Source organism: Rhinopithecus bieti, unplaced genomic scaffold (assembly GCF_001698545.2).
Source record: "Rhinopithecus bieti isolate Rb0 unplaced genomic scaffold, ASM169854v2 scaffold_10589, whole genome shotgun sequence".
NCBI classification, from domain to species: domain Eukaryota; kingdom Metazoa; phylum Chordata; class Mammalia; order Primates; family Cercopithecidae; genus Rhinopithecus; species Rhinopithecus bieti.
In genome coordinates, this window is record NW_016807065.1 from 3,786,691 (window position 1) to 3,799,482 (window position 12,792).

The 12,792-nt window shown below is 50.6% G+C and overlaps 1 protein-coding gene across 1 annotated transcript in view; it reads left to right on the forward strand.

Moving 5' to 3' along the window:
• The window catches only part of SLC25A23 (solute carrier family 25 member 23), a 24,412-nt gene extending 13,742 nt beyond the window's left edge, over window positions 1-10,670 (forward strand). Inside the window, exons 9-10 of the mRNA XM_017880026.1 lie at window positions 6,382-6,532; window positions 8,457-10,670. Coding sequence (XP_017735515.1) covers window positions 6,382-6,532; window positions 8,457-8,641 — 336 coding nt within the window. The 3' untranslated portion in view covers window positions 8,642-10,670. The remainder of the gene's footprint in view (window positions 1-6,381; window positions 6,533-8,456) is intronic.
• Window positions 10,671-12,792: the final 2,122 nt, after the last annotated feature.

Consider the following 12,792-nt stretch of genomic DNA (forward strand, 5'->3'; position numbering starts at 1 on the left):
AAATACAAAAAACTAGCCGGGCGTGGTGGCGGGCACCTGTAGTCTCAGCTACTTGGGAGGCTAAGGCAGGAGAATGGCGTAAACCCCGGAGGCGGAGCTTGCAGTGAGCTGAGATCCGGCCACTGCACTCCAGCCTGGGCGACAGAGCGAGACTCCATCTCAAAAAAAAAAAAAAAAAAAGAAGTGTGAGGACAGGCCAGGCACGGTGGTTCACGCCTATAATCCCAGCACTTTGGGAAGCCAAGGCTGGTGGATGACTTGAGGTCAGGAGATCAAGACCATCCTGGCCAACATGGTGAAACCCCGTCTCTGCTAAAAATACAAAAATTAGCCAGGCGTGGTGGCGGGCACCTATAATCCCAGCTACTCAGGAGGCTGAGGCAGTAGAATCGCTTGAACCCAGGGCGGGGTGTGGGGGTTGCAGTGAGCCAAGATCTCGCCACTGCACAGGTGACAGAGTGAAACTCCGTCTCGAAAACAAAAAAGAGTTGGGAGTAAAAATAAGATGCAGCCGGGCGCAGTGACTTGTGCCTGTAATCCCAGCACTTTGGGAAGCCGAGGTGGGAGGATTGCTTGAGCCCAGGAGTTCGAGACCAGTCTCTACAAAACAATTTAAAAATTAGCCAGGTGGCCGAGCGCATGACTCACACCTGTAATCGCAGTACTTTGGGAGGCCGAGGCAAGCGAATCACGAGGTCAGGAGATCGAGACCATCCTGGCCAACATAGTGAAACCCCGTCTCTACTAAAAATACAAAAAATTAGCCGGATGTGGTGGCGGGCACCTATAGTCCCAGCTGCTCGGGAGGCTGAGGCAGGAGAATAGCGTGAACCCGGAAGGCAGAGCTTGCAGTGATCAAGATTGCGCCACTGCACTCCAGCCTGGGCGACAGAGCGAGACTCCGTCTCAGAAAAAAAAAAAAAAAGCCAGGTGTGGTGGTGCACACCTGTAGTCCCAGCTACTCAGGAGGATGAGATGGGAGAACTGCTTGAGCCCAGTAGGCAGAGGTTGCAGTGAGCTGTGATCATGTCAATGAACTCCAGCTTCAGCAACAGAGCAAGACCCTGTCTCCAAAAAAAAAAAAAAAGAAAGGAAAAGAAAGAAAGAAGACACAATCTTATTTAATGCATTCTTTGCCCAAAAAGGGACTTTAGAAGTCTAAGAGGTTTTAGAAACCCTGTACCCTCTTGGAGTTTCAAAATCTGTGTTTGTCCCTTAAAGGCTCCGAGAAGTCTCTTAGTAAAGTGATTTAATGTTTTTGATTTTCACCCAGTGCTTTCCATATTAATCTAGTCTTTAGAACTTTTTTTTTTCTTTTTTTTTGAGACAGAGTCTCTCTCTCTCACCCAGGCTGGAGTGCAGTGGTGCGATCTCAGCTCACTCCAACCTCTGCCTCCTGGATTCAAGCAATTCTCCTGCCTCAGCCTCCCAAGTAGCTGAGATTACAGGTGTGCGCCACCACGTCAGGCTAATTTTTGTATTTTTAGTAGAGACAGGGTTTCACCATTGGCCAGGCTAGTCTTGAACTCCTGACCTCAAGTGATCCGCCCACCTCGTCCTCCCAAAATGCTGGGATTGCCAGATGTGGTGGCTCACACCTGTAATCCTAGCACTTTCAGAGGCCGAGGTAGGTTGATCACAAGGTCATGAGATCAAGACCATCCTGGCCAACATGGTGAAACCCTGTCTCTACTTAAAATACAAAAAATAGCTGGGTGTGGTGGTGGGCACCTGTAATCCCAGCTACTCGGGAAGCTGAGACAGGAGAATGGCTTGAACCCGGGAGGCGGAGGTTGCCGTGAGCCAAGATCGCGCCACTGCACTCCAGCCTGGGCAAGAGAGCAAGATTGCATCTCTAAAAAAAAAAAAGAAAAAAAAAATGCTGGGATTATAGGCAGGAGCCACTGCACCCAGCCATCTTTAGAACTTCTTTTCGATAGATTAATCTTAAGAATAACCCATTAAACATCTATTTGGCAAGTGCTGTTCTAGACCCAACAGAAGGCTTCTAAAGTTGCAAAGGCAATAATGTTAAGTACTTGCCTGTTTTACCCAGTCTGCGCCTGGGCTAGGCATTACTAATCCATCACAGCACTGAGCCCCTCTCAACACAATTCCAGTTTCAGGCAGCAATTTCTGGTGGATTAGAATTGGCATAGGAAATGAAACTTATAAGCTTCTCCCAGCCACAAGGCAAAGAAGGTCTTGTTCTTACAGTCACCTTGGCAGAAGGCTTCAGAAGGGATTAGCCACCCTAAAGCCTTCAGGCGTACAGTTCTAGATTCACATGCGGCTGTGAATGTTAGTTCTCACCTTTATTTTGTAGCTTTGGGCAAGTAACTTTCCCTGCGCTTCAGTTTCTTTTCTATAAAATAGAGATAATAGGGAAGGGGTATGGTGGCTCGCTCCTGTAATCCCAGCACTTTGGGAGGCAGAGGCAGGCGGATCACTTGCGGTCAGGAGTTGGAGACCATCCTGGCCAACATGGTAAAACCACGTCTCTGCTAAAAATACAAAAATCAGCCGGGTGTGGTGGTGTGTGCCTGCAATCCCAGCTACCTGGGAGGCTGAGGCAGGAGAATTGCTTGAACTTGGGAGGTGGAGGTTACAGCGAGCTGAGCTTGTGCTCCAGCCTGGGCAACAGAGCGAGACTCTGTCTCAAAAAAAAAAAAAAAAAAAAAAAGCAAATAATTAGCCAAGCCTGGTGGCACATGCCTGTAATCCCAGCTACTTGGGAGGCTGATGCAGGAGAATAACTTGAACCTGGGAGGTGGGGTTGCAGTGAGCCGAGATGCTGCCATTGCACTCCAACCCAGGTGACAGAGTGAGACTTTGTCTCAAAAAATAATAATAAAATAAAAATAAAGATAATTAGCCAGGCGTGGTGGTGCACAGCTGTAATCCTGGCTACTCGGGAGATTGAGATGGGAGGATCACCTGAGCCCAGGAGGCAGAGGTTGCAGTGAGCTGAGACTGTACCACTGCACTCCAGCCTGGGTGACAGAACAAGACCCTGTCTCAGTAATAATAATAGTTTTGGTCTTAGTTTGAGATCCTTCCAAAACAGACCCTGAAACTGGGACGTGAGGGCAAGTGATTTATTGGGGAGGTAATGAGACAGGGAGTCAATGCATACAGTATGAGTATGTTAGTTTCCTAGGACTGCTGTAACAAAGTATCACAAACTGATTGGCTTAAAACAACAGAAAGTTATTGTCTCACAGTTCTGGAGGCCAGAAGTGCAAAATCAAGGTGTCAGCAGAGCCATACTCCCTCTCAAACTTGTAGGAGAGAATCCTTCCTTCCTTCTTTCAGTTTCTACTTGTTCCCAGCAACCCTGGACATTCTTTGGCTTGTAGATAAAGTCACTCAAATCTCTGCCTCTGCTGTCACCTGGCTGCCTTTCTCCATGTGTGTCTCTGTCTTTGTGTGTCTGTCTTTCTCCTCTGTGGACACCAGTCATACTGGCCTAAGTGTCTACCCTACTACCCTACTCATCTTAATGAATTAGATCTGCAAAGACCCTATTTCCAAAGAACATCACCTTCTAAGGTACTGGGGGTCAGGACATCAACATGTTTCCCCCCAAAGTGGGGACATGATTCAACTCATAACAGTATGTTATCAAGCAAGTTACCATTCCTAGCAAATGGAGTTCCAGCCTTCTAGAAACCTGTGGGAGGCAGCATAGGACATTCTGCATCAGAGAGGTGAGGGAGCTGGGGTATTGATACACCAAGTCAGTCTTTTGAAGGTTGCATCTGAAGATGCTAATTTCCCAGTGCTTCCTGCCCATTCCTAAGTGGTCAGAGCAGGCTGGCCTGGGTTCAGAGAAAGTCCACAAGCAAAGTCTTTGGGTAGATGCTGGCAGTAAGAAGTCGGCAGGTCTGAATTGGAGTGGGAAGGGATGAAGGTGGTATACTCACAGCATCTGCCACAGGACTTTGGAGAGTGTTTGTTTGCTTTTGAGATAGAGTCTTGCTCTTATTGCCCAGGCTGGTGTGCAGTAGTGTGATCTTGCCTCGATGCAACCTCCGCCTCCCCAGTTCAGGCGATTCTCCTGCCTCAGCTTCCTGAGTGGCTAGGATTACAGGTGCCTGCCACCACACCAGTTTATTTTTGTATTTTTAGTAGAGATGGAGTTTTGCCATGTTGGCCAGGCTGATCTCAAACTCCTGACCTCAAGTAATCCACCCACCTCAGCCTCCCAAAGCACTGGGATTATAGGCGTGAGACACCAGGCCCAACCTTTTTTTTTTTTTTTTTGGATACTGAGTCTTACTCTTGTCGCCCAGGCTGGAATGCATTACAGCTCACTAGAAATTCCTGGGTTCAAGCAATCCTCCCACCTCAGCCTCCCGAGTAGCTGGGACCACAGGCATGCACCATCACTTCCAGTTTTTTTGTTTGTTTGTTTGTTTGTTTGTTTGTTTGTTTGTTTGTTTTTGTAGAGACAGAGTCTTGCCATATTGCTGAGGCTGGTCTCTGGCTCCTGCGCTCAAACGATCCTCTTGACTCGGCCTCCCAAAGTGCTGGGATTATAGGCGTGAGTCACCATGCCCAGCCTTTTGTTGCTGTTGTTGTTTTTAATTTATTCTTTTTTTTTTTTTTTTGAGACGGAGTCTTGCTCTGTCGCCCAGGCTGAAGTGCAGTGGTGCGATCTTGGCTTACTGCAAGCTCCACCTCCCGGGTTCACGCCATTCTCCTGCCTCAGCCTCCCGAGTAGCTGGGACTACAGGCACTCACCACCATGCCCGGCTAATTTTTTGTATTTTCGGTAGAGATGGGGTTTCATCATGTTAGCCAGGATGGTCTTGATCTCCTGACCTCGTGATCCGCCTGCCTCAGCCTCCCAAAGTGCTGGGATCACTGGCGTGAGCCACTACACCTGGCCATTTTTAATTTATTCTTTACCCTTCTTGCAAGCGAACACGTTATAAACTTAGTGTCTTAAAACAACACAAATGTATTACCTTACAGTTCTGGAGGTCAGAAATCCAAAATGGGGGTCTTACTGGGCTTTATTAAATTGAGATGTTGGTGGGGCTGTGTTCCTTCTGGAGGCTCCAGGAGAAAATCTGTTTCCTTGCCTTGACAAAGCTTCTAGAGGCCGCCTGCACTCCTTGGCTTGTGGTTCCTTCTTCCGTCTTCAAAGCCAGTAGCATAGCATCTTCCAATCTCTCTCCTGCTTCTTCTTCTGTCTTTAAACCTACTTTTCTAACTCTTAGAAGGGGCCTTGTGCCAGGCACGGTGACTCACGCCTATAATCCCAGCACTTTGGGAGGCCGGGGCAGGTGGATCTCCAGAGGTCAGGAGTTTGAGACCACTCTGGCCAACATGGTGAAACCCCGTCTCTACTAATAATACAAAAATAAGCCAGGCATGATGGCACACACTTGTAATCCCAGCTATTTGGGAGGAGAATCGCTTGTAATCCCAGCTATTTGGCAGGAGAATCGCTTGAACCCGGGAGGCGGACGTTGCAATAAACTGAGATTGTACCATTGCACTGCTGCCTGGGCAACAAGAGCGAAACTCCATCTCGGGGGCGGGGGGGGGGGAAGAAGGGCCCTTGTGCCAGGCATGGTGGCTTATGCCTGTCATCCCAGCACTTTGGGAGGCTGAGGAGGGAGGATCGCTTGAGCCCAGGAGTTTGAGACCAGCCTGGGCAACATAATGAGACTCCATCTGTAAAAAAAGAAAAATAATGAGGCCGCGCACAGTGGCTGACCTCTGTAATCCCAGCAGTTTGGGAGGCCAAGCCAGGCAGATGACAACAAGGTCAGGAGACTGAGACCATCCTGGCCAACACGGTAGAAACCCCGTCTCTACTAAAAATACAAAAATTAGCCGGGTGTGGTAGCACACACCTGTAGTCCCAGCTACCTGGGAGGCTGAGACAAGAGAATCACTTGAGCCCAGGAGGTGGAGGTTGGAGTGAGCCGAGATCATGCCACTGCACTCCAGCCTAGATGACAGAGCAAGACTTCATCTCAGAATAGTAATAATAATTCAAAAAAAAAAAAAGAAGGACCCTTGTGATGGCATTGGGCCACTCCAATAATGCAAAATAATCTCATCTCAAGATCCTTAACTGACTCCCATCTACAAAGTCCTTTGTGTCATCTTGGGTAACATATGCAGAGGTTCCAGAGATTAGGGCATAGTCAGTACAGGGGACCCTTATTCCACCTACCAGAGAGGGTCCAGATGAGGACTGGGTGAGGGGATGCAGGGAAAGGGCTGGCTCAGCCCCTAGGAGGTACTAAGTGCTCAGCTAGTAGCAGCTGTCATGGGATACAGAACCGGCCAGCAAGGCCTTTGAAGCCAGGGTCCTGGGGTCACCCACCCCAACCTTCCCTACTCCCTTCTCCACTCCAGACTCTGAAGAACTGGTGGCTTCAGCAGTACAGCCACGACTCGGCAGACCCAGGCATCCTCGTGCTCCTGGCCTGCGGTACCATATCCAGCACCTGCGGCCAGATAGCCAGTTACCCCCTGGCCCTGGTCCGGACCCGCATGCAGGCACAAGGTGAGGCCTGGGCGGGAGGATGGGGCAGGGAGAGTCTCATCGCTTGGGCCCCAGCTTCTCCCAGGTAAAGCCCTGGGCTGGGACCCCCCTCCTGGATTTGGATGGGTTTCTCTGGGCCTCAGTTTCCCCATTTGTGACATTGAAATGGGAGTCCTTTACTTTCATGGAGCTGAGGATTAACTAGGAAAACAGATGCAGTGAGTACAGGAAGAGATCCCTTGCAGACTTAGCTGGGATGTCACTGCTGGCAAATATCTAGCATTTCCAGGTGGTAACTTGAACTCTAATTTGCAAGCCTGGGTTATCGTGAGTGGGAGGCTAGGAGCAAGGGTAGGGAGCAGTCAGGGCCAGACTGGTGATTGTTTTTGTCTGTATTTTTCTTTTATGAATTATTTCGCCCCTGTCCCCTCCACCACTACCCTCCCGTTCTCTCTGAATCTGTTTTGAGAATTTTCTTGGGAATTTTCGTGTTTGTGTATTGTGATTTTCACTGGGGATGTGTCAGTGCACAAGACGGACACGGTCCCCACCCTCATAGAGCTCACAGGCTGGAGAGGAAGGAAGATGCAAAATAAATCATTCTGGAATTAAGTATTGATTTAGGGTTGTATAAAGGGGAGAAGGAGGCCGGGCACAGTGGCTCACATCTGTAATCCCAGGACTTTAGGAGGCCAAAGAGGAAGGATCGTTTGAGTCCAGGAGTTTGAGACCAGCCCAGGCAACATAGCAAGACCCCATCTTTTAAAAAAAAAAAAATTAAGAAATTAGCCAGGTGTGGTGGCAGGTGCTTGTAGTACCAACTGCTTGGGAGGCTGAGGCCGGAGGATCACTTGAGCCCAGGAGTTCGAGGCTGCAGTGAGCTATGATTATGCCGCCACACTCCAGCCTGGGTGACAGAGTGAGACCCTGTCTCAAAAAAGTGGGTGGGAGCCAGGGGCAGTGGCTCACGCCTGCCATCCCAGCACCTTGGGAGGCCTAGGTGGGTGGATCACCTGAGGTCAAGAGTTCGAGACTAGCCTGACCAACATGGCTAAACCCCGTCTCTACTAAAAATACAAAAATTAGCTGGGTGTGGTAGCGGGCACCTGTAATCTTAGCTACTCGAGAAGCTGAGGCAGGAGAATCGCTTGAACCCAGGAGGTGCAGGTTGCAGTGAGCCGAGATCGTGTCATTGCACTCCAGCCTGGGCAACAGGAGTGAAACTCCGTCTCAAAAAAAAAAAAAAAAAAAAGGCCGGGCACGGTGGCACGCGCCTATAATCCCAGCACTTTGGGAGGCCGAGTCAGGTGGATCACCCGAGGTCAAGAGTTCAAGACCTGCCTGACCAACATGGTGAAACCCTATCTCTACTAAATACAAAAAAAATTAGCCAGGTGTGGTGGCTAATGCCTGTAATCCCAGCTACTTGGGAGGCTGAGGCAGGAGAATCACTTGAACTCGGAAGGTGGAGGTTGCAGTGAGCCGAGATCGCACCACTGCACTCCAGCCTGGGCAACAGGAGCGAAACTCCATCTCTGGGGAAAAAGAAAAGTGGGTGGAGTGCAGGGAGGAGGCTGACTTAGACTGGAGCACCAAGGAGGACTCCCCTGGGGATTTGGCTCTGGGATAGGGGTTAGGAGGATGAGTAGGAGTCAGCTGGGAAAGGAGGAAGGGAACCTGGCTCCAGGAGGAGGACATTTCTGTCCTCTCCCACCTTGCACACCCATACCTGCTCCATTTCTAATTGTCCCCAAACTTGGGGCGAAAAGGTGAGCAGCCAGTTCCAAGGTCAATACAAGTCTCCCTCTGAGTGGTAGGTCCCACTGTTAGTCTAACCTCCTTCCCTCCTGCTGCAATGACACCACCTGGCCCAACCCTGGGGGGTAGGAGGGGCAAGTGAAAGGGGAACATTGGCCTTACCTGGTGCCCCCCCGCCCCCTCCCAGCCTCCATCGAGGGTGGCCCCCAGCTGTCCATGCTGGGTCTACTACGTCACATCCTGTCCCAGGAGGGCATGCGGGGCCTCTACCGGGGCATTGCCCCCAACTTCATGAAGGTTATTCCAGCTGTGAGCATCTCCTATGTGGTCTACGAGAACATGAAGCAGGCCTTGGGGGTCACGTCCAGGTGAGGGACCAGGAGCCTGTCCCCCCGATCCCTCACCCCAGGCATGACGTCCCCCACACCTCAGCCACTGGAGACTGATGATTCAACCACAGGATCCCTACTCTTTGGCCACGAGAAATCAGTACCCAGATCCTGGATCCTAGGCTCCTATGCCCAACCATTGGGTTATGGGATCCCAGCACCCAGATCCTGGATCCTAGACTCCTATGCCCCAACCACTGGGTCATGGGATCCCCACCCTTCAGCCACTAGATCCCAGTACCCTATCTCTAGATCCCAGATCCCCCTGTAACCATAACTGTGGATCCCTTCAGCAACTCAAGTCTGCTACCCTAACCACAAGATCCAAGATTATCCACACCCCAGCCCTTAATCCCCATCCCCAAATTACTGGATCCTGCAGCCCCACATCCCAAGGTGGATCCCACGCTTCCCTGTCCCCCCTACTGGATCCTGTACCTCCACGTCTTAACCACTGGATCCCACACAAATCAGTGAATGGATCCCAACACCCCAACCACAGGAGCACGAATTCCCTGTGTACCTCAACACCCAGACCCCGCCTCCCTCGAGCACCAGATCCAGTGTCCTTGTGAAACACTGGATCCTAGATCCCCAACCCTAGATCCCCATGCCTCGAGCCCTGGATCTTCATGCTCAGCTACTGGATTCTGGATGTCAACAGACCTCACCACCGGATCCTGACAATCGCAATGCCTAGATCCTGGGGCCCTCATCACTGGATCCCAGATCCCCTCACCCCATCCACTGGATTCCTGCATTGGTTTTTTATTTGTTTGTTTGTTTTTTAACCTTGACACTGGGTCTCCGATCCTTCTACTCTGACTACCAGATCCCTACATTTCAAGCACTGCGCCTTCCACCCCGAGCCACTGGATCCCATATCCCCAAGCCCTCACCCACCAGATTCTGGCTCCTAAAACAAGTGTGGAGACCCCAACCATACAGCAAGTGGATCCTGGCAACTGCAGCTGCTGGATTCCACATTCTAGATCCCCAGTCCCTCTGCCCAGTCCCTCGATGTTGAAACCTCATCTCTTAAAGGCAGACCCTGATATTCCAAGGCACTGAATCCCAAGCCCTTAACCCCTGGTTTCTGGTCTGAATCTTCCAGGCGCCAGGTCTCACATGTTCAGGCCCCAAGTCTAGATCCTGGCAGCCCAATTACACAATATCACACACACACTGGTGCCCAGAGCCGACTTCTCGGGACATGAAATTGCATGGTCGAGGGAGCCTGTGGGAAAGGAAGCCCAGGTCCTGGCTGCAGAAAACCCCGGGGGATTGGTCCCAGGTCCTCATACAGCTCATCACCAGGCAGCAAGGGCAGAGATGAACCTCCTGCGACCTGCACGGATGCTGGATTCCTCCTCACCCCACCTCCTCTGCATGGCCACCCCCTCCCAGCCCTGTGGGGAAACTGTTCCCTGGAACACTCATCCCTGCATCCCAGGACCCACTCCCTGCATCCCCCTCACTTTACAGCATCTTCCATCCCCCTCCCACCTTCTAGGCGAATAGTCCTCAGAGCTGTGTCCCTCCAAGGGGTCTGAGGAATCACTCACTCCTGGCGGCTGCCAAGGAGACAGTCTGAGGACAGAGACACATGAAGGGATGTCCCCACCCCAGCACTGCCAGCCCCTCCCCAGGCTTCCAGAGTTGAAAGCCAGGAGAAACTCAGCAAAGACCACCCTTCCCTGAACCCGAGCACGCAATGATGCAAAGAGCAAAACAGAAACACGCCAAATCCCCAAATTCATTCCAGATCTATTTTTCTACGAGAGAGAGGAGCAAAGTCCCCCTCTCCTACGCCCATACATTCTGCACTTCATAGTTGGATTCTGAGCTTAGGACCATCAGGAGACCCCATGGAGGGACTTGGAAAGGGGAATGGGGATTCGGGGAGGGGCTGGAGGTCTTCCACACGCTTCCACCTCCACTGCGCCCCACCTCCCTGCCTGTATGTGTTTTCAAAGGAAAAGAACAAAAGGAATAAATTTTCTAAGCTCTTTTATTGTGGTTTTACTGAAAAGGGGTGGGTGGCTATGGGACCACTTTAGCCTACCCCTAGAGGGAAGAAGGCACAAGGGGCTGCTTCCCAACACCCACAGTTCCAAGAGCCAGGAAACGATTCCCTCTTTGAGCCTCAGTTTACACATCTATAAAATGGGAGCAGGGTTAGGGAATCCATGTTTATAACCTCTTCTAAATTTTCTAAATTTTCTGGTTTTTGGTTTTTTGTTTTTTTTATTTTTTGAGACAGAGTCTCACTCTGTTGCCCAGGCTGGAGTACAGTGGCACGGTCTCAGCTCACTGCAACCTCTGCCTCCCGGGTTCAAGTGATTCTCCTGCCTCAGCCTCCTAAGTAGCTGGGATTATAGGCGCCTGCCACCACACCAGGCTAATTTTTTGTATTTTTAGGAGAGACAGCGCTTCCCCATGTTGGCCAGGCTGGTCTCGAACTCCTGACCTTGTGATCCGCCCACCTCAGCCTCCCAAAGTGCTGGGATTACAGGCATGAGCCACCACGCCCGGCCCTGTATTTTTTGTCAAATTAGAAATTTCAAATTTTTTTCAAATTATCCGTGTCCTAGGACTGCCAGACCAAATTATCACAAACGGGATGGCTTAAAACAATTTGTGTGTGTGTGTGTGTGTGTGTGTGTAATGGGATCTCACTCTGCAGCCCAGGTTAGAGTGTAGTGGTACAATCATAGCTGACTGCAGCCTCGAATTCCTGGGCTCAAGTAATCCTCCCACCTCAGCCTCCTGAGTATCTGGGACCACAGGGACCACAGGCACATGCACTGCTATGTCCAGCTTTTTTTTTTTTTTTTTTTTTTTTTTTTTTGAAACAGGGATATCGCTCTGTCGCCCAGGCTGGAGTGCAGTGGTGCGATCTCAGCTCACTACAGCTTACACTTCCTGGGCTCAAGTGATCCTCTCACCTCGGCCTCCCAAGTAGCTAGGACTATAGGCAACCGTCACCATGCCCAGCTAACTTTTTGTTTGTTTCTTTGCTTGTTTGTGATGCAGTCTTGCTCTGTCACTCAGGCTGGAGTGCAGTGACACGATCTCGGCTCACTGCCACCTCTGCCTCCCAGGTTGAAGCGATTCTCCCACCTCAGCCTCCCAAGCAGCTAGAACCACAGGCATAGGCCACCATGCCTGGCTTTTTTTTTTTTTTTTTTTTTGGATAGAGTCTTGCTCTTGTTTCCCAGGCTAGAGTACAGTGGCTTGGTTTCAGCTCACTGCAACCTCTGCCTCCCGAGTTCAAGCGATTCTCCTGCCTCAGCCTCCAGAATAGCTGGGATTACAGGCGTGCACCACCACACCCAGCTAATTTTTGTATTTTTAGTAGAGACCAGGTTTTCTCATGTTGGCCAGGCTGGTCTCGAACTCCTGACCTCAGGTGATCTGCCCACCTCAGCCTCCCAAAGTGCTGGGATTACAGGTGTGAGCCACCATGCCTGGCCTAATTATTATTATTTTTTGCGGACATAGGATATCATCACGTTACCCAGGCTCATCTTGAACTTGTGGGGTCAAGCAATTCATCAACCTTCAGCCTCCCAAAGTGCCAGGATTATAGGTGTGAGCCATCGCACTTGGTCCTTGGTGTTCCTTGGCTTATGATAGATCCATCACTCCATTGCCTGCCTCTCCTCATACTGTATGCTGCCTTCTGTGTGTCTGTGTCTCTCTGCCCAAATTTCCATCCTTTTTTTGAGATAGAGTTTTGCTCTGTTGCCCAGGCTGGAGTGCAATGATGTGATCTCGGCTCACTGCAACCTCTGCCTCCCAGGTTCAAGTGATCCTCCTGCCTCAACCTCCGGAATAGCTGGGATTACAGGTGCACACCACCACACCTGGCTAATTTTTGTATCTTTAGTAGAGACGGGGTTTCACTATGTTGGCCAGGCTGGTCTCGAACTCCTGACCTCAAGTGATCCACCCGCCTCGGCCTCCCAAAGTGCAAATTCCATGTCTTTTTTTTTTTTTTTTTTTTGAGATGGAGTCTTGCTCTGTCGCCCAGGCTGGAGTGCAATGGCGTGATCTCGGCTCACTGCAAGCTCTGCCTCCTGGGTTCACACCATTCTCCTTCCTCAACCTCCTCAGTAGCTGGGACTACAG